This window comes from Seriola aureovittata, chromosome 16 (assembly GCF_021018895.1).
Source record: "Seriola aureovittata isolate HTS-2021-v1 ecotype China chromosome 16, ASM2101889v1, whole genome shotgun sequence".
Classification (NCBI taxonomy): Eukaryota; Metazoa; Chordata; class Actinopteri; order Carangiformes; family Carangidae; genus Seriola; species Seriola aureovittata.
Genome location: NC_079379.1, coordinates 5,038,100 through 5,059,838, shown reverse-complemented (window position 1 = coordinate 5,059,838; position 21,739 = coordinate 5,038,100). Strand labels below are relative to the sequence as shown.

At 40.9% G+C, this 21,739-nt stretch overlaps 1 protein-coding gene across 3 annotated transcripts in view; it reads right to left on the bottom strand.

Annotated features, from left to right (window-relative positions):
• Positions 1-21,739, bottom strand: part of LOC130183465 (chloride channel protein 1-like) — a 46,082-nt gene that overhangs the window by 6,569 nt on the left and 17,774 nt on the right. For all 3 annotated transcript variants that reach the window (XM_056398897.1, XM_056398895.1, XM_056398896.1), the window contains 16 exons: positions 21,528-21,606; positions 20,752-20,877; positions 20,091-20,175; positions 19,301-19,402; positions 18,883-18,967; positions 16,504-16,659; positions 11,349-11,418; positions 9,967-10,077; positions 8,441-8,654; positions 7,857-7,990; positions 7,495-7,586; positions 6,863-6,955; positions 6,448-6,535; positions 5,187-5,269; positions 3,497-3,541; positions 1,451-1,555 (listed from right to left, as the gene is read on the bottom strand). In XM_056398897.1, the coding sequence (XP_056254872.1) occupies positions 1,451-1,555; positions 3,497-3,541; positions 5,187-5,269; positions 6,448-6,535; positions 6,863-6,955; positions 7,495-7,586; positions 7,857-7,990; positions 8,441-8,654; positions 9,967-10,077; positions 11,349-11,418; positions 16,504-16,659; positions 18,883-18,967; positions 19,301-19,402; positions 20,091-20,175; positions 20,752-20,877; positions 21,528-21,606 (1,668 nt within the window). The remainder of the gene's footprint in view (positions 1-1,450; positions 1,556-3,496; positions 3,542-5,186; positions 5,270-6,447; positions 6,536-6,862; positions 6,956-7,494; positions 7,587-7,856; positions 7,991-8,440; positions 8,655-9,966; positions 10,078-11,348; positions 11,419-16,503; positions 16,660-18,882; positions 18,968-19,300; positions 19,403-20,090; positions 20,176-20,751; positions 20,878-21,527; positions 21,607-21,739) is intronic.

Here is a 21,739-nt window from a genome sequence, read left to right as displayed (position 1 = left end):
CTCTTTTGATTGGCTCACTGACCTGTTGTTACTAGAGCTCCAGAGAGAAGCCTGAGAGAGGAGATGTAAAACTACACTGAGATGGTTTTTGGTTCTTAAAACCACAAACATATCTTCTTATGGATCAACACTTCAAATAAAACACAGAAACTGTAAAATATGGGACCTTTAAAGTCTACGCAAAAAGGCCTCAAACAAATGTTGATCTTTCACTTAAAGAAAAGTGGTTCCCAACAAATGCCCACTGATTAAAGAGATGTCTGGTGTGCACAACAGGTCCCAACACCGACTAATGAAGTGACCATTTCATACACTAAAACATCAATCAATACTCATTTCAGTGGTTAATTCATTAAAGTGATAATATGGCCGTTGCACATGCTCGGAGAGATTACGTCGACCTTCAGGTCAATAAAAAAAATGGAAAAAAGTACATTTTTCACTTGTTGGGAAATTTCCAATTTGACAAACAGCTTTACCACCAAATGAACAAATCTATTTCTGTATTGAAAGAATTTTAATCTCTGGATACTATAATGTTCATTATAATGACTTCAATCTCAAAGAATCTGATTTAAATAAGTGCCTTTTAAGTCACTTTCTATCACCGAATGAGGTAACACAATGGTGACTGAGCCCATGACCCACTGATGAAATTATATAGAACTCTTTGTATTTTACAGTTTTATGAGCTGGGTGTCTGATATGACTCACCTGCAAAAACAAAAGGAACATTAGTCACTAACACAAAGTTCGTGTGGGGGAACACACATGTGTGGTTCAAAAACAAATCTGCATTTACCACATATGGCCAAAGATAACAAAATGGAGATCTTTGAGATTGCTAGTTTAAAAGTACCCAGTGGGATTTTTGACAATTCGTAGCACTATTGAGCAATGTTTTTTTATTTTCTTTACTTGAATCTTGAGCATGTGCACGAGGATGCACACCCACACACAACTGCTGATGGTTTCAGACTATTCCACATATCAGCAGTTGATGCTGGTAAACCTAAGGCAAAAACAGTGTGCCAGCAAACAAGCTGCAAAAACACATGAATGCAAACAATACGAGGTCCAAAGAAATCCATTCAGTTCATTTGTGAGGCCTCAGGGGTGCATGCAACGTGGTTCAGTGATAACCACTGAATGTAAACAAAAGTCTGTTTATTTCCAAGAAAGCTGAACAGGGTATCTTTAAATTGTCGACCAATAAAACCAGTTTTTACCATCAAATGAAACTGCCTTTCTCTACCTGGCTGATTTATAAATTCAAATAAACTTGGCTTGGCTCTCAGTAGTTTGCATTTTAGAATGAACCCTTGCCCTTGTTTTGCCTGGAAATGCTTCCTTCACAGAATATAAATTACAGTAAGGAAGCAAAGTGTTGCACTGGGATTTATCTGTCGACCTCTGTGACGCCTGTTTATCTTTCTCTCTCTGCACTTACCTTGTGTAACGATGTTCTCTCAACCAGCTGGAAAGGGGAAGGGTCCACTCGTATCTCATCGATTTCCATCGGCTTGTCCATCTCTGCCTCTTCCCACGCTTTGATCTGCAGCAGCAAATAAGAAGCAAGGTTACAGAGGTGAATGGACTGGCTTTAGCTCAGAGTCGCTTCTCGAGTTGAGCCAGAGGGTTTCATGAGTCATATACATATAGCAAGTGATTAAATATATATCAGGCACCAGATTTTACAGTTGCATAAATAATCAATACGCTGTGAAGTATGTTTGGATCAAACTGAAGGTGTGAGTGTTCGTACAGTCAGTGTGTGGCTGCAGGTGATAGATGGTAGTTAGCTTCCACTGAGGAGAGCTTTACAGCTGTGAGAAACCTTGAATCCATGTGTTGTTGCGTCCTTGCATGTCTGCGGCCTCCCCTCTGAGATTTAGGATGTCTGACACCTTTTAGCCTCTCTATGGATTTTACCTGTGAGCCTCAGCCTGCGCTGACAGGGGCAGCAGTCTTGTAGGATTTACAGGGAGAGGTTATGGGGCGTTTTGGTAAGGTGCCAGGAAGAGTAAAGGGACGGCAGCAGACAGAACACGACTGGAGGCACAATATTGTTTTGGAGCTCTTAACAAGAAAGATGTCTCATTTAAAATTCAGTGTCACTTTGCAGTTTGAAAAGTGCCCCAGTTCTGAATCTTCCCCTAAAATGTGACACACATCTCAAACATCTGTGACCTACATGTGACATGGATTTGAATGCCAACACTGAGCTCTGACAGCTTTGACTCCATTGTAAATAAAGCTTAAAGCATTCATCTGGGACTGTTTTCAGTTTTGTTTCAATGTTTCACTTGGCAGTTCCAATCATGTCAAAGAGACAAACAAAAACGGTGAGAAGTCAAACGTGTTCATATGATAAAGTGTTGGTAGATACACATCCACTCAAAACTAAATAGGTCACACCGTAAACTGAAATGTGCTTGAAATGGCTGAAATTCTGTAAATGTCACTCTCCAAATGTATTTCTAAAGACATGTTAGTTCAGACTGGTGAGAGAAACAGGTGAGGTTCCTCATTTCTGAATTTAACACAATTGATTTCTTTAAATTTAAGAATAACACTCACAAATGCTCTAAAGGATCAACTAAAGAGTAAAAAAGCTCTTCGCTGAAACATGTGACTTCAACAAGTGACTCCTACTTCTGTAATATTGCACATTTGCATATAGAAATATAATGTTTTTACCCCTAAAGGTCACTTTTATTTGTGTGAAACATTAAAAAGCTCTTGGAATATTTAACATTGCAAATTAACAAGAGTCTAATATATTGATAATCTATAAATCTATGCATGGGGTGAAATAATAGGAAACTGTCTGAAATGGAAAAAAAATATTTAGTACCACACCTGCAGACAATGAAGATACCTAGAGAGTGATTGCAAATAAAATCAGAACCAGATTTATTCTTGTTTGTTTGTTTGTAGCTGATGAATGCCGAAAAAAATAGAAAAAGTGGTTTAACATCAATAACTCATCAAATGTCCAAATGAAAATAACAGACAAACACTACTACGTTCTTAATAATATTGCTTCAGCAACTATTATTATTACAGAGGCGTGCTCAGCTCTGTGTAAGTCAAAAGATGTTTGATAAATATATTTTGTTCTCAAGCTTCAAGAGTGAAAGTGAAGGATTTTAACTTAAGTTCAAAATTTTACTTTTAACAGTTGGAATAAATACAGGCCTAGTTTTTAAGGGTCATGTCACACAAACGTATGTCTACTTATACAGATATAACAGAGGTAAATGGAATTCTGATTGTGGTGTGACTCAACATTTTATGAGGATTTTTTCTTAGGCAGAAAGTAGATCTAACTTGGTTACCCTGACATGTGCCAAGGGGACCTGAGACTCAATGTGGACTCAAGGTTTGGTGACTCAACACAGACGTGCAAGTATTTCATCATCATGTTATAAATAATGAAGTAGGCATTTCTGTAAAACCCTTCAAATCCATCATCCCTCCATCATTACCATACCTCTTCTGGTGTCATTGTGTCGGACAGGGGCGGAGGACAGGGCTCCTACAGACAGACGAGAGATGAGACATGTGTGTGAATGATTTTATAAAAACCACCTCTGTCACCTCTGTCCCTCTGATCCAGAGCTGAATGTCACCTCTAAGTCTGGGAAACTTTCTCTGAATCCTACATGCAGGGAGCCATCTGTACAGGATAATGTAAATAACAATATCATTTGAATATTACAAGCAAATACAACAAGTGATTCATCTATAAGTAATCTTAAAAAATACAACATTTAATCTAGAAATATATCAAAGTGTCTCTTTCGTAGTGACACTTGTTTTGTAATCAGGTTGCTGTCGTCCAGTTTCTTCTGTTCATCTTTCATCACTTCCACAGCAGCTCCAGCAGCTCTGTGAGTGAGCTGGATGGAGTAAGTGAAATCCAGGCCAACATCCGCTGTGACCTGTTTTGTGAAGCATGGCCTCCTTCATTCATTCAGTCACTCACTCGCTGTCTGGACAGGTTGGTTGCTTCTGTCCTTGAAGCAACAAAAATACTGGCAACTTACTAACAGAGTGACACAGTTTCTGTGTCCATGGCAGGACGGGGATAGTTTTGTTGTCAAGGTATTTTTTAAAGACTTCTTGTTATTTGTTTTTCTCACCTGCACAAATCATCTATTGCATCTTCGGTGTAGTTTTTTTGTGGTTTTTCACAGCAGTAAGACGAATGTAAGAATGAACAAGATGCTGACACTGTTATACCAGCCAGATAATATTCTAAAGGTCAGTGTTTGGTTACCTGCCATCAGTGGCTGTTAAGTAGACAAACACCTGATTCAAAGCCAGATTTCAGCCGCGGTTTGGCCTGATTGCTGGTGGCAATTTCCCCACTGTGCGTCTATTTGATATTCAAGGCTGTAGAACTGTGGCTCGCTGTTGTAAAAACAATCCCCCCATTGCAAGAATAGGATTGAGTCCAAAAACATAATAGAGAATCAGACTGGTAATTCATAAACCGCAGTGGTGGGCACGACAGAAATCAAATTCTAATCTTGCAAGCTTACAAGCATATGCTTATTTCCAGTGCTGTTTCCATTCCTGCTTGTATAAACAGATGACATGTATTGCTTTCCCTGTGAGCCAGGCTCACTGCCAAGCAGAATAATAACTCTACCTCCAGTCTCTGGCTTCCCCCATTTCCATATGAGACAAGGTTGAAAGAAAGATGCTCGACTTCGGGGAGTTTGTCTGAGGACGGGGAGCAGTTGTGTATTCATGTGCCTCTGTCAATCAGATAAGTGTGTATTTGCCTGAATAGAAAGCAGACCCCATAATGAAAAATTCACCCTGTAAAAAATAAATAAAATAATGAATAAATATTTATATCCCAGCAGTGCCAGTGTGAGTGCAGGGTTTTGGGATTGGCATCGCCAAAAATGACGAGGTATCATTTGCATTTCAATGGTTCATAACACAAGGGGAAACGTCTTGGCTACTGAGTACACTGCCAACATCTCTAAATAGTTAGAGAGCAGAGGGAAAGGGCACAGAGGTTCGAAAAGACACAAAACACAAAGAAATGTCAACACACACACAAGATGTAAGATTACTAACATGACACACAGAGTGGGCTAATGCACGCTTACTGCAGTTCTTGTATACGTGAAGACAAACACACACACACACACACACTCACACACCTGTGACTGTCTCTCCGTCTGTCTGTTCTTAGGGGAGAAGAGATTCCTGAGTGTTTTCCTCACAGACTGCAGAGGACCTTTGTCTGTGTGGGAGAGAGGTAAAGAGGGAGACGCAGTGGCTGAAGGTCAATAAATTATACAAACTTAAAGCCTTTGGAGCGAATAACCAAACTGCAAATGGAGGTTTTAGAGATACTGCTGCAACCCCAGCAACTCCTTATTGTTGTTGCCTGGATACCATTTCACTGGGAGATTGACTGTTGTTGTGTGTGATAGGCTACTGACAAACAGACACACACGCACACACACCAGCTGGTCACTTGCAGTGAACATGCTGCCAAACCGTCCCTCACTCCTGTTAGTTGCAGTTATTCATTCCAATGGTTTAGCATCTGTGTACAAACAAACAAGCTTAAGTCGATTTGGTAAACCCCATTCACACATATGGCCCCAAAGAATGTAGATTGATAGGATCACTTTATTGTGAACTGAACAAAGACGTATTTTGTGAGGGCACCATGACCTTGACCTTTGACAATCAAAATCCAATAAGTTCATCCTTGAGTCCTAGATTCAACAAAGTGACTACTGAGTGTTGCTCAATAGCTCCAACAGTCGAAAACTCCACAGGGAACATTAAACTCACCTATGTGACATATTTACAAATATAAATATGGCTCATTAAAAGTGTACATTCTTCTACAGGTTGTATAACATCATTTCATACTTCTTAAGCACCAACGAGATGTGCTTGTGACCTCTGGGCTCTGATGTATTTAACACATACGAGAACCTAGTGAGCTCCATGCACCATCTGGGCTCTGACTAAATGCTTAGTCATAACAGTTGACATTTTTTTTCTGTGTAGGGGAGACATAGCAAAAAATAAATCCTATTACATCATCCTAGTGAGCAAAACTTGTCTGAAGGAATCAATATTACTGTGACAAGCCCCATAAGGCTTTTGTTCCCCAGCCTCGACTGCATGCCACACAACACTCCAAGTGTAACGAAGCTAAGGAGGAGAGATCAGAAACTGTGATTGTCCTCCACGGTTTGATTTGTTTCAACATTAAAGTGGACGTCAGGGTGGCACCAACAGAAACTTAATTTGAGAGTTCACAAGCAGGAAAACCGGAACAAGTCAAGTCTTTATCCTTTGATAATCACAGCAAGAACACTATAGATATTTTAGAGATAATGTAAGGATGTTAAGTAAAACTAAAAATGTACTCAGAAATGTGTAGTCCTCTCAGCTCACCAGGAACAGGAGCAGTGTGGTTTGACGAAGGCTCCTGGGGTTTTGCAGGAGGCAGGGGGCCGTTCCTCTCCTCCTGTACTGGACTGCCCTGCAGATGACAACCAGACGTAACTAAACTAAGTAAATGTTATAAATAAAGCACTTTAAAAACAAATATTACAAGTTATTGGATAATGACATGACATTTAATTCAAAGATGAAATAACAATGTTTTAAACTGAAATGAAAACAAACTGTGGTATTTTTGGCAAATAAAATGTAGAGGCAGATGGAAAAGTCACAGCAACAACAATGATGGCAGTCAACAATGAAAAAACATAAAGCTATCATCCATATACTGTTTAGGCTCAGTACACTTCAAAGGGAAACAAAATGCTGATGGTTTGATATCAGAGGTTACAAATTAGACTCTGACCTTCTCTCCGTCCTCCTCTTCCTCCTCATCTACGAAGGCAAAGGACTCCCAGCTGTGTTTCTGAGACTGGTTCTGTTCCTGCAGACTGCGATCCTGAATCCAAATCCAGGTAAACAGGTCAATATGGACTGATGTTGTCAGAATATCAGAGCTGAATTCAGTGTAAATGACAAACTATGTGCTTTACTTTTAGTTGCACAACCTCACTCAGCTTGAACTCCTATTAACAAATTTTACACAGTTCTTATGTTTGTCCTTTCGGACTCTAAGTGAAATAAAGATGTGGCTGTTTGACTTTCCCGGCTGGTGTCATAACTAAAAAAAGAGTGTGTACATTTCTTCTTTTAACTGTCTGCATGTGTTCTTGCTCTTCATGATACCAAAGCATTTCAGCTCACAGAAAGCATTTGTTAACACCAAATCAAACCAAGTGGCTTTCCACCAGGTCCAAGGCGTCACATTACAGAACGGTTACTATGATCTCTGTTATCTCACACAAGGACAGAAAATAATCAACATCAGTGTCATTCATCACTAATTCAAAAAAAGCCATCGCTGCAAGGACTTTCTTACATATCATGGAGGCCTTAAATAAGACGTTGACCACCAGCTGAAAATAGTGTGGTCCTCACCTGCATGAGGAGCCTCCTCTCTGGTGACAACCACCAATCACAGAGAGCCAGAAGCTCCAACCTGTCGACGCTTCCCAGAAGGATCATAGACTCTGGAAGTAGGAGGAAAAATTACTTGGATGACTAAAGAGAGCTTGTTCATAGCTGAACTACCATGCTCATTTTCTTGGTTTCATTGAATTTTCAAAAACATTAAGTAGGTAGTGTCTTTTAGATATTAAACTTGTGTAGCTTAGTGTTAATGATACAGGAACTGTACAATCTGGATTTGAGAGAGCAAAATGAAAAACTTTTTTCTCATTTTCTTTACATTTTTTTTGGACTGCAACTGTTACATTTAAAAACACAGTTAACTCTTCTACCTTTTGAGTCGACCAGTGGGATTGACTTGAGTGAAGAGGAATCCAGAAGGAGCTTGACTTCTCTGTAGGTCGACTCAGACGATATAAAGTTCACCTTCCTCACCATGATGTCCCCAACAAAGATGTTGTATTGGCTGTGGGACAGTGGAGTGAAAATACTTGTTAACACTGGTTTACACGTGTTTGCAAGGTTTGCAAATTTCCCCACTGCAGGACTATTAAAGGACTATCTTATCTTATGTTTAAGAAATACATACATACAATGCAATACAAGCACGCCCTCAAAGTGCAATCTAGAAGAAAAACATTAACTGGAAGCAAAAATTAAACTTTTAAGACTGACTAAGCACCTCTGTCTTTAAAGTCTTTTAAAGGAAGGTTCCCTGATCCTCTCACTTGACCCACCCAACTTAATTTTTTTTGTCTGCCCACAGTTGCAAGGTCATAGGGCATATTTGTTTGCTTGTTGTTTTCATACAGAACATTAGACTGATGCAAAAGCAATATAAGAAAGCCATGACCTAAAATACAAGCCTCGTTATTCCCCAACATGGAAACATCTAGTGTGTGACATCAGCACACACCTCATGTGTCCGAAGCCGAGCTCCGGCAAGTATGGCAGCTTCTTGACTTGGATGATGGAGTCATACAAGGAGGGCTGCAGGCCCTGGGCCACCATGTTGGCCAGGATTACTGCCACCATCATGGGCAGGATGTGGGAGATCTGGCCTGTCAGCTCAAAGCATATAACCGCCGTGGACACCGTGTGAGTCACCGCGCCAGTCAACGCTGCCGCTCCTGTCAGAGACATGGGATGGGATGATGAGGGGAGGGAGGTAGGGAAAGCGGGTGGTGGAAACAGCAGTGAGGGATGGGGAATAAACAAAGAGAGAGGACAGGGTAAAAGATCATTGTAGAGAGAGAGAGGATTGAGAAAAGAAGAGAAAGCAGCAAAGAGAAAGAAAAAGTAGAAGCAGGACAGAGGGAGTTAAGATGTAAACATGGGCAGGGAGAGAATAATAAAAAAAAAAGTGAGGAAGAGGGTAAAAGAGCAGGTGGTCAAAGAATAATGGGCACGATAAATAAATGAGGGACTGCACATGAATAATATCAAAGAGAAAAATAAAAAAAAGGAGATCACATATTAAGGTAAGAGGTAGGAGGGCAGAGAAAGGGTTGCTAAGTGTAAAAGACAAAAACGGTGAGAGAAACAGGAAAGAAAAACTCCATGAGCAGGTTCTGAAGAGAAAGCAGATTAACAGGAAGACAGGAAGCAAGCTAAGATCACAGGACAACATTGAAGAGAGAAAGATAACGGGAAGAATAAAAAGATGAATCAAACAAAGGAAGAAACAGGAAGGGCAGGAAAAACATGAGGTAGGAAGGAAGGAATGAAGGAGAGATCAAGGTAGAGAGAGGAGGGATGGGCTTTGTAGGGCAACAAGATGGGGAGTGAAGGAAGGCCGCGTTTCTGGGTCAGTGGCTGGGGAGAGGACAGCAGAGGGAACCGACGGTGACATTTAACTGTCAGAGCAAAGCGACCACATGCTCTGACGGAGAGGAAGAAGAGGAAGGAGAGGATGACAAAGGACGGGAGGGAGATGAGGAAGATTAGGTGGGGAGGACGACTTGACAACGAGTGACAACTGGAGGGCCAGAGAGGTTGACAGGAGAAGAGGAGGAGAAGTTAGAAGGAGAGCGAGGACGGGAGAAGTGACAGAAGAGAAGGAAGAGGACATCGTGGCCACTGCTGACAAGCTGAGGGCGCAGGAGGTTGACAGTTAAGGAGGAGGAAGAGGAGGACAGGGAAGGGGTGAGAGGAGGGAGGGGTGGACAGCTTGACAGTAAGGCTACAGTGATATGATTTTTAAAATATGCAACATGATTGATGGTTATATGCTAAATATTGTTGTATTGTGCCTTGATTACATCATATACTGTCACATCTTTGGTAATTACCCCAGCAGGTTAGTCTCGCCCTGTCAACAGCTAGTCAGAACTGGGGGTCAGAGGGAGGTGAACACAAGTTGCAGGTGTATGTACACTGACAAAACTGTGATTAAACTAAGGAGAGGGGGGAGGTTGCTAAGAGGAGGAAAGGAAGACTAACCAATGACTGCGTACCCTCCAGGGATGATGCGGTAAAGGATGCCGTCAAACACAATCCCATGAGGAAACAAGGTGGCCATGATCTCCCCTACCAGCCTGCCGAAAGCAGCTCCTGCATAAGGAGAAAAGGAGTCACAGATTACACTTCAAACTGTACCTTCAAAATAAAAGATTCCTCTTTACAGATTTCAATAAGTGGCTTCCTACTGTAATTAAATCATAATCTCACCAATTCTGAGACACCTGTAAGAATAATAAACAAACACAAATATAACAGTCAGCCTCTATTGGTCTCGCAACTTGATTTTTCAATGTACAGTATATCACAGAGTGTTTCAGTGTTTCTAGTGACAGCAGATGGTGGAAAGGCTGATGAAAGAAATCACTTCCAACATGATTATCCTCTTCAGTAAAGACGCCAGAGTAGATGAGGACAGACAGAAAACAACTTCCTATTTGCAACAAGAGGCCTGTTCAGAAATGCTATGTACCATCTACTGGTCTGTTATTCTATTTTACAGCTATTAGACAGCAGACAGGAAACTCCTAAACCCCCTCAAATTTTCCAAGTCACTAAAAGCTCAAAACATCATCACTGTGAGAGAAAAACACCTGTTTTCTGGTGCTTTCATTTTTCACGATGCTCTCATTTAAAAAAAAAATGCTTTCTGCCACCGTGGTGCGTGACTGTGCAAAAGGCTGCATTTTCAAACCATCGCGAAATACAGACACATGATATGACCTATCCATCTCTGGGGTTGAATTTATTCATTTGAAGTCTTTTACGGTTGGTAAAGATTAATATTTTAAAGTGAACCACTGGTATGGGTTAACATCCAAACGCTTCTCAACAAAAAAACAATAGATGGACTGCAAACTACTGCAAATAAACACAGATTCCTAAAATGTTGATCTTAATGATAAAAAACTGAAATCTAATATGAAAGTTAAGAAACAAAGAACTTTTGGAACATAAAAACAGCCTGGTCAGACACACTGTCACTGAACAAAGGGGAAAACAACATTTTCTAATAGGACTTAGGCGGCACGATTCATCATGTATAGCTCCATAGCATATTTCCTGAATTCAGTTTCTCATAATAAATCTTAAAGGTTAAAGATTGAAGGTGCTCTGATACTTTCACAGTATTAATATAGATCCAAAACCTGCTTTATAATCAAAGATGACATGAGAAGCTCACTTTCTAAAATATGGGACCTTTAAGTACGACAGCAATGACTGAAAATAGTCAAAACACATTCCTTAATATGAGGACAAATCACAATTAATAATAATCACAAACTCTACACCAAAAGGATATTGTAGCCATCATCATTGCAGGCTCAACTACAGTCTCTAAAGGCCACTGTGTGTCCGCTCACCCAGTATGAAGACAGGCATGAAGGCTCCAGATGGAATGGGCATGGTGGTGGCCACGGCAGACATCCAGAACTGCAGGATGACAAACAACATTCAACAACATTCAGACAGGGAAACTCAGGATGTATGTGCTTTGACTGAAGAACAGGCTCCACTGTTAAAAACCTCCTGTGGACAGCATCAAAGTACAGGCCAGAGAGCTGTGTGTTAATGAAGCTGAAGTTTGTGCCCAGATATTACATCAGTTTCACCACTGCAGCTGAACAAGTCAGTCAAACTGTTCCAGGAGAAAAAAAAGTCTCAATCTCCTACGATCTCTTAAGAGCAAACAGGTGAACAGCTATTTTTCTGTTTCCTGCTTTCATCTTCAATAATATCTCCTTTGTTGTGGCAGGTTACCCACCCTTGTACTAATTAGATCGCTTCTGAGATGTTGTGTTGCATAGCAACAGGAGCGATGTAAAGTCCCTGCGCCCTTTTGAGCTATCATTGTCTCCGTGTTTGCATTTGAGTAGGAGAAAAAAAATCCTCCTATTTGGTCATGGCTTGATGAGTTGCAGAAGTGGAGAATCTGGAAAATGTGTGTGAGTGGTGGGGGAGGGAACCCAATCACCCTTGGGTGTCCTTGAGCAAGGCACTTAATCAACAGCTGCTCCGGTGAAGCTGCAGAGGATGGTGCTGTAGCTGTAACCAGGTGGCTCCCACATGAATGTGCGACTGTGTGGGACTGAGTGGGTGAAGCGCGTGAGCGTGTGAACTCCTCTGCACAGTAAATTAAAGCTAAACTCACCCTTCAGATGTCACTTCCACTGTTTGTCTCCAAACAATTTGTGTATTTATCAGAATGTAACTTCAAAATAGCTCGCCTAATAATGCGTTTTGTTCTTGGCTGCAGACAGCTCATCAACGATAATGATTACCTTTATACAAGCTCTGGAGTTCTGGGGGTTGTGTGTGTGTGTGTGTGTGTGTGTGTGTGTGTGTGTGTGTGTGTGTGTGTGTGTGTGAGAGTGAGTGAGTGAGTGAGTGAGTGAGAGTGTTTTCCTTTCCCTTCACAGACACCACATGCTGGGCTTTTTCATTTTGATTTGAAGGGATTGGAGAGAAACACTACATTAGCATTTTAACAGTCCAGATTACCATTGTATACATCATTTGTCATCATCGTTTGAGAACTTAATTACTGTGGTACAAGATAAAAACTCATTAGCATGTCTCTCACAGGGTGGCTGCTATACTGATGACAGAGAGGAATGCGCTCACTGTCTTCTTCTCTCTCATTTAATCTTGACAGTCAAACACAATCGTGAACACACACACACACACACACACACACACACACACACACACACACACACACACACACACACACACACACACACAGGCATTCAGCATTCAGCACACACTCCGTCATCAGTGTCACAAATCCTGAGACAGATGGGAGTAGAAACACTGCGACACAGAGTTTGATAGAGAACAATTTGGAGATGGAGTAAAAATAAAGAGGAACTACGACTGCCTGTTAATGTAAGATGAAGACAGAGATGTAAAGTAATAGAAATAGTTACAGTCATTAGGCTCAACACAGTCCAGCCCAAATATCGTGATATATGATATTATCACAGGGTATTAAGAAAAAAATCATTTAATTATATTATTATGTTTCAGGTGTTTTTTTAATATTATATATAATTATATTTTATGTTTCAAGTATAAGTGATGCTACAATCTATAGTAAGCAAAGCAGTGAGATGAGGGTTGGACGCAGACTGGTCGCAACTGCAAAACTATTTTTTTTTGATATTATGATAAATGTTGCAAATGTGGGAAATATTGCAATATTCAATCTTAATGAATGTCAGCCCAAGTCTAATAGTCACAGACTGATATGAACACCTGTTGAAAAGCCGCACATATAAACTTTTTTTTTTTTTTTTTTTTTTAAACTTCCTCTATCACTATATAGAATATAAACTGTGTAGGAGTTCTGAAGATCTTCTTCTAAGCTGTTTGAAAGATTAATCTTAACCACTACTTCTAGGGTCATGAATGATCTTTCATGCTCAACTTTCTATGTTTATCTTGAATTTTCACACTTAAGTTTGAGTCCCACTGGGGAAGCAAACAAATCACACAACATCGCCTACACCAAATCTTGTTTGCCGTTGTGCACAAGCTAACAAGTAGTTTGTTCATTAGCAAACATTGTGTAAATAATCAACCTACGAATCCTAGAATCTCTCATCGAGGTGCAGATGTTTGGTGGAGGCAATGTTGGTTTTTTTGACATATGCAGGACCACATGTGAGCACCCCTCTGCCACTATCCTCCTTGTAAATAAAACATTGTTAATGTTATTCTCTGCAGATGAGGCATTTAATCTATCCCATTTTCTGAGAGGTTGTCATTTATGATGTCATCTTTACATTTTCTTTCAGTTGTACAGATAGGACCATATTCATTTTATCAAATTTTCAGGCAAAATGCTCCAATATTTGAATGGAACTACCAGTGTTAAAGTACTTTTATATTCAGCATTACTTCTTTCTTTTTTTTTTTTGCTTCATTACAACGTTGCTAATTTGCACTTAACTGGACATTTGTAGGACAAAGGGAGAAAAGGAAACAGGCAGACAGAAGCATAAACGCAGTTGAGAGAGGCAGATCCAGAGTGTGTGTTTGAGTGTGTGATGCTGACAGCAGCAGAGGGCAACAGAAAAGCAGAACAACACAGATGTGTTCCTGTGTGTTGTGATAGGAGTTTTACTAACCAGCTGCTCTCAGTTTTGGTTGAATTAAGTTCTCACTACAGGGAGCCACTCTGCTCAACTGAGAAGCTCCATGACTAAACCAACTCAGTGTATGAGTGACAGGATTTAATATCCTGTTGAAGAGATTATTTATGTGGCATTTCTGCCTAATTTGACTTTAGACAGAGCAGAAAAACAGACGGAGGTTGACTTTTGTGGAGTGCAAGGGGAAAATGATGATGACGATATTGATTTCTCTCTTTTGGGGTTATTTCGGAAATCTGATCTGCAGTTTGGATCTAGGAAAAATGTTTGGGGGCCATTTTGAAGTCTTTTAAGTTTCCATTTCTCTGCTCATAGTTTGAGATAATTCACAGGTGTTTCTGGTGATTAAGATGCAGGCATCAGACTTGGTTTGTCTCTATCTGAAATTCCCAGAACAAAACCTGCTTTCCCAGTTTCCCAACTTCCTCACTGTTCTCTTCTTAAGCCCTTGAGGAGCTGCAGATTTTCAGCAAACAGGAGGCAGCAACAGCTTGGTGCTGTTTTCTGCAGCAGCCAACAGACTGTAGGCGGTTCAGGACTCGAGGGTATTTAGAGACCAGACTTTGTCTGTCTCTGTTTTTCATACATGAAACACGTGAACTCTGAAGCTCAGGTCACACCGTGTCTAAATGAAGAACAATACTGGGGGTGGACAGATTGACAGCAGTACAAAAACAGCATGAATATCATGAGGCTGAACACAAGGAGGGCACTTCTCTGCCTTCATAGGTGCTTTAATTGTTGGAGACATGACTTTGTATCTTGATTACAATTCAAGTCAAACTGATGGCGTCAGTTATTTCCCTCCTGTTTTTGGAGTTGTTGTTCACTTTTGCTTCACTAAATCGTTTTAGAAAGAAATTCTAGAGTATAAAATATTCCCGCATTAGGCACATATGGAATAATGAAAAGGATCAATAAAGTGTTTGGAATAACCTCAGTCTTTTCTTGTCCTGTTATACTGGAAATGGTAAGACCCACAGAATGAGGCTGTGGAAAGACTCTGGGATGGAGATCTTCCCAGGTTCATTGAGTTCCTAATATCCAAAACCAAATTATATTCAGTTTAACGGGGTCTGGTAAGGTCATGGTCTGTCAGTGCAGGTCTTGTGTCTGTTTACCTGAGAGGACCTGAGCAAACTTGTATGCTATAATCCTCACAGGAGAAGATTTTTATGAAGTATTCAGGGAACATGAAAAATTATATGTATTGCCACTTCTTCTTGCTGCTCATTAGCTGATGGTGCAACATGCTGCAGCCAGTGTTGGTGTGCTCTCTCCCTCACTGTGTTTGAGGGTGTTCAGCTTTTGGAATGGGTGTAATTATTCTCAGCTCTACTGATCCAGTCTGACTGTTGTGAAGTACTACACTCTGACATTGTCTGGATGTTAATGACACCACTCGATAATTTGTATGGGTGGGAGCAATTTCTGCTCTTCGGAGTGGTCTTAAAAAATGGCATTGGGCACTACATGACCGTGCAGCGCCTGCATAAAACCTCATGACTCCCACTAGACAGCTGTTTGTGTACAAACCCAACAGGCAACTGTCAGGTAATAGGTCTCAGTCCTTGTCAATGAGAGTAAACTTGCAGCTTATTCTCATTCAGCTTGGTCTATGTTGCTGCCTTGTTATTGTGATTTAGTAAACAAAGTTTATTTGGGTTTTTCATAGTGTTAGTTCATCGGTGTGCTCTCTGTGGGATTATTTTTACACTTTACAGGCAGTTTCATCCACTCTCTGCTGATTCACAGTCAACCCAGCACCTACACCAGATTTATGTACACAAGTCTATGCTCATGAAATATTTAAGTAAACAACCAAGAGGATAGAGAGAATGGTAAATCTCTAGGGTTTGTGTGTCTGTGTGTGTGTGTGTGCAGCTGCTTTAAAGAAAACATAAGATAGCTTGAACTGCTGGCAGCTTTCCAGCACTGTTGACCTTGGACAAGAAGACAAGGAGGAGGACAGAGACTCATACACACACACATACACACACAGATGTCCCTGACACCAACACACAACATGAGTGACCTGCAGCAAATGAGAAGGAGAGGGATGATGACGAAAATGCTGACGTCGAGGTGGAGCCAGCCTCAAATACACACACAAATACACACACACACATACACACACACACACACACACACACACACAGTCACACTCAGTTTCACAAACACATAAACAAACACGCAGATGCATCATCTACACACACTCTCACACATTCACACTTGCACAGAAACACACACACACACACACACACAAACAATGAAACACACTTGACCTGCACACAAACACCTATTCAATCCAGCACACACACACACAAACACACACACAAACGTTTACCAGCAGCAAACAGACCTTCATGAGGAAGAAGAGCAGCAGGATTATGAAGACGCTGACATCAGGGTGCAGCCAGGCGGCGGAGCGGCCCAGACCGACCGGAGGAGGAGATCCCGAAATCTTCGTCCACGTAAAGTTATCAAACAAAGAGTTGATGCATTCCCTGGGCATCAGCTGGAGAGGAGAGGAGAGAGGCAGCGAGGAAGCGAGAACAGGGGATGAATGAAGGAGGAAGAGGACGACGACAAGGTGAGGGTGTGAGCAGGGTGGGCAAGAGGGGTGAGGGAAGAGGGAATGAGGGTGGGGGAAATTGAAGAGAGACGGTCAGAAGGGAGAAAGGAAGGGTGAATGAGAAGTAAAGGGGGGGAGATGGGGGGAGTAGAAGAGAAATATAGAGGGAAGAAGTGAAGAAGTGATGAGGTGATGACAGACAAGACAGACAAGATAAACCAAAAAGGTGGGGTAGGAAGAGGGAACGAGAGAAAGGGAGTAAAAAGGAAGTGTAAGGGTGGAGAGGTGAAAAAGGACAGAGTAGGACAGACGGAGAGAAGGAGAAAAGGCAGGGGTGTCGGGTGATGAAAAGTGGGGAGAAGATGCCAAAGAGAGAGGGATGAAAAGAGAGAGAAGGAGAGCAAGAGAAAGAGGAAATGGGTGAAGAGGAGGGAAGTTTAACGAAGGGAGGACAAGCAACAAGGGTAAAACGGATAAGAAAGTCTAGTGGGATAAACAGGCAGGAAGTCATCCAGAGAGCTGGAAGCAGACGGGTACGGGTGGCCGTGTCCAATGACTCATTCTCTTTAGATGACTCATGAATGACTAATTCACTTCAAACATTTTGCTCCACATTTGCATAGATGACTCTGAATTTGCTCACAGGCAACAAATTGCAGCGCCTCCTGCATCTGCATAACGCTGCCACGGGGGGAAAAACAACACCAGTGTCATTTCGATTTTTCTACTTTTCTACTTCCTGCTCGAGTTGAGGGTTGAATTGAGGCCCTGAAAAGCATCCATTTGGTAGTGTGTGTGAGTGGAGACGTATAGGGTCTGCTCTGTGAAAGGCTGCTGTGGGCCTCCACAGAGCTGGATGCAATAATAGGCTTTCCTGTAGCCTTTTTTTTTTTTGAAGTTGTGGGTTCATGCCTGGTTCAAAACCCATGTAGCATTTAATCTCCTCTCGTTGGGCTGCTTCTTCTGTCACTCTGCACTGTGCTATCAAGTTGGATTGGAGGGATTTAATTCCCCAAAAGCTTTATATCCACTGTCAGATACAGAGCATCCATTCTGCAGCAACTATTTTTACTTTCTAAGTCAAATGATATGAATTTAGATATCACCTCACTCCCTGATGTATGAAAACGATGCTGTGCGTTAGTTGAAAAGGTGTTAGACATTTCTACAACGAGAGTGGTGTGAGGATATACACTGAGGGCACAAAAAAAAACATGTTAAGGTGTTGCTTTCTGACATATGCACATGGACTTACAATAGCATATAACCCCCACACACACACACACCTGGTTCACACTAAGGGGTCTATTCTGGGCCTCTGTGAAACATATGATTAGCTCTTAGCTCTAGGTGGCTGAGTTTCTGATACATGGCTGTCTGAGCTTTCACCTTAAAACTCCCTTTGTACGCACGGCAGAGAAGGCTACGAGGTATGTCGCTTCCATTCATGTAGAAACACACACACTGACATCACAGTAAGGCCACAGATGCACATTAACATGCTGATGCTGTTCAGAATATTCAAGTATACATGGTTCAAGATGAAGCCTCAGAGCTTACAGCCCATATCTCAAATGTTTCTCCCAATTATTAAAAAGATAAGGGCGTCTCGCTTTATGTAACCTGCTGTGCATAAGGCAAGTGCTCATGTTGGTGGCTCAGTGTGGCAGTAACAGTTCACAGTTTACTTCAATACCAAAAAATCCTGTGATGTAGCATCAGTGAAGGGAAAACAGCAGGCTCGTATTTATCAAGTCTGATCTGTGATGCTGTTTTATACCAAAGGAAACCAAGGAGACAAAAGATCTGAGAGATGGTTGGTGAGTCCAGCTTCCTCTGGACACAGCAGCTCAAACCCGCCTATCCAGATTTAGCTTTTAGGTTATGATACATCACATCACAGCTTGTACATGGATACTGGATACCACACATTTGTCCTGTGTTGTTTTGGAGCAGGTGAAGGTTTACATAAATACCTTGCCTCATGGAGTTTTACAACATGCAAATTAGTTACAGCTGTTAGTTTTTGTGGGGTGGCATTTACTGCTGATTTTTGTTTATTAGCGCTTTGCTGCTGTCTGCGTAATGTGCAGGTACAAACAGATTTCTGTGTCCTGAATTCTCCTTTGTTTATACAAGAGGGGAGGACAAGGTATGAACTCTGACCTCTCCTGCCATGAACTGTCCGAACCCAGGTGGGAAGGTCAAGGTGGCGATGACCAGCGTTACCAGAGCAGGAAACAACAGCCGACTGGGAAGGAATAAAGAGAAAAGGAAAGTCAGTAAACGTAAATAATTATCCAGAATTATTCAAATCCTTATTATACCTGTGTGTTACAGTAATCAACAAAACAACTAGGCCACAAGGAGGTTAAGACAAACATGTAACCAACAGATGCATACTCGTACAAAGACAGAAGTAAAGTAAATATAAAGTAAATATAATGAAGCAATTTATATTTTGTGTCATTTTATGTTATTTCTATGTATAAGAGTTTAAAGATAATCCATAAATAATAAATTATGCTCCTAACTTTTAGACATTTGAGCAAATATTTACAATAGCTGACGCTCAGAGACTCACTGTTTGGTCAGGAAGCGGGTCATAGCATTGGGTCGTCTCATGAACAGCACCACCTGTCTGTTGAGATAAACAAAGAATGCCCCCAGGAACCCACAGGAAATCCTGCACATACAAACAAACCTCACATTAGATAAATTAAGTCATTTGTTCATTTGTAACACCCTTTGAATGTGTTCTTAATCACAAGGTACAAAGTGACAGGGCAAGATTAACAACAAACATGAGTGAAGACTAAAAATGTGTGATTTATTTTCATACTTTTCATACTACTATAGATACATCATAAATAAAAGCCTGAAGATTCCTTCTATAAAATATAATGACTGATCTCAGTCATGTAAGTTCCAAGTAACTTATATATGTTGTATGTGTTGTTATATGGTGGATCATTTTTTTTTTTTTTTTTTTTTACATTGACAGTTTACAGTGACAAATTTAAGATAAAGCCAGGTTTGGCAGAGCAACATCCCATGAAGACGTCACCTGTGCTCTGTGTGTCTCTCTCTGTCCTCCCCTGAGGTCGATGGTCAACTAATAAATTGGACTCTCCATTTATCAAATGCTACATTTGCATAAAGTCTGACTTATTAACCTCCAAATTTTAGGACATTTCCATTGCAAAGTTTAGAAACACACACAGTGCAGAAGAGCACACACACACACACACACACACACACACACACACACACACACACACACACACACACACACACACACACACACACACACACACACACACACACACAAATGCTGCCATATGTGTTTTTGCCTCAGTTTTCCAGTTGCTCACCCGATGATGGCAAAGGCCGGCAGCTCCTGCAGGTCAAAGGGGAAATCCATACGAAAGTTTGTCCTGAACAGAGCAGTGATGGTTACTGTAAGACGAAGAGAGGATGAGGAGGTGAAATTCATACAGTCAGTTCACAGTGATCTAAATATGGGACACATCTCTTAAGCATTTCAAAAATAGGATTTAGTTTGAATAAATAATTTTCTTTACAGCATCAGCTGCTGTTGATATTTAATAGAACCAGATAAAAAAGGTTGTGCATAATTTCTGTATTTCGCAGTACTGCTCAACTTTCTTGTTATGCAGCCACATGGGACACAGTGACACAGTGAAACAACAAAGACATTTGTTGGTTTGTCTAGAAATGGATTCATCGGGAGCTTGGTTTGACACCTTAGTAACCTCAGTCAGGCATTAAAACACTGTGTTGCTACATAATGGAGGAGGACACCATCTAGTGGAAAATATATGACATGTTCACAGAGCATACATCAAATCAGTGTCACTGAAAAGATATTGCAATTGCCTTAGACACATAGGTGATGGACATTGAGGTAAGGCCTTCTAGCTCATGTGTATTTGACAATGAGAAAATGACGACACAAAAATACAACATTTGCAATGACTGTGTCGTCATAAATACTTTCCCTCCCGTCCATACCTGCATCTTTGTTAAACACGGATAACACTCTGAATATGAAGGCACTAAATGTAGCAGCAAAGTATCCTCTCCAGTAGTTTCTTACAGCAAAGTAGGTGGATGTAACTTCAATGCTGAACAGCACACCTAGTGGACAAAAAAAATAAAAAAAACAGTCATCAGCCATGAAGAAAGTTACATGCAAACAACCTGATATTTCCTGTAAATTGGAGCAAATTAAGTAGTAACTTTAAAGGTCACATATAGTATAAGCTAGATTTCCATGTCTTTTTTTGATTATAAAGCAGGTCTAGGTTGTATTTCAATACTGTAAAAGTATCAACACGCTCAGTCCACAGGGAAATGCACACAGTTAACTAAACTGTAACTGGGCCTTAAAATGAGCCGTCAGGACTTCTGTAACTTTGTGATGTCACAACTATACAGTCACAACCCTCAGCCATGTCTCAAGTCCAGCCCACCTGGACCCATCATCCAACCTTGCAGGATTTGGTTTCTCTGAGTGTTTACCTGAAATCTGCTATATTTTTATTGGATCACTCAGAAAACAGTCAGCCAATCAGAAGAGAGGCTTGAAGCCTTCAACACTTCAAATAAAACATTGGAACATTGCAAAATATGGGACCCTTAAAAAAAAAAACCCACAAACGCGTTGATTTCATAACAACAGAATGTAGTGTATAGTTTGGGCTGGTGAGATATGAAAATACCTAATGCAGAGGCATGACTATCTTACATGCAAGAGAGTAGAACAGAAAAGGGAAAAGGCTGTGTACCTCCAAGTGGAGTACCAAAGCAGCAGCCCACCCCGACAGCGCAGCCCACTGTTAGGATGTCTGTATAACAGTATGGATTCTACTGATCCAGAAAGGAGTAGGAGGAGGAAGAGTTGAGACAATGGAAAAACAATATATAAATGAGGAATGTCTCATGGAATATTTTTTCTGTTTTTAACAATCACACTTAAAAGTTGAATGTAAATGAAAAT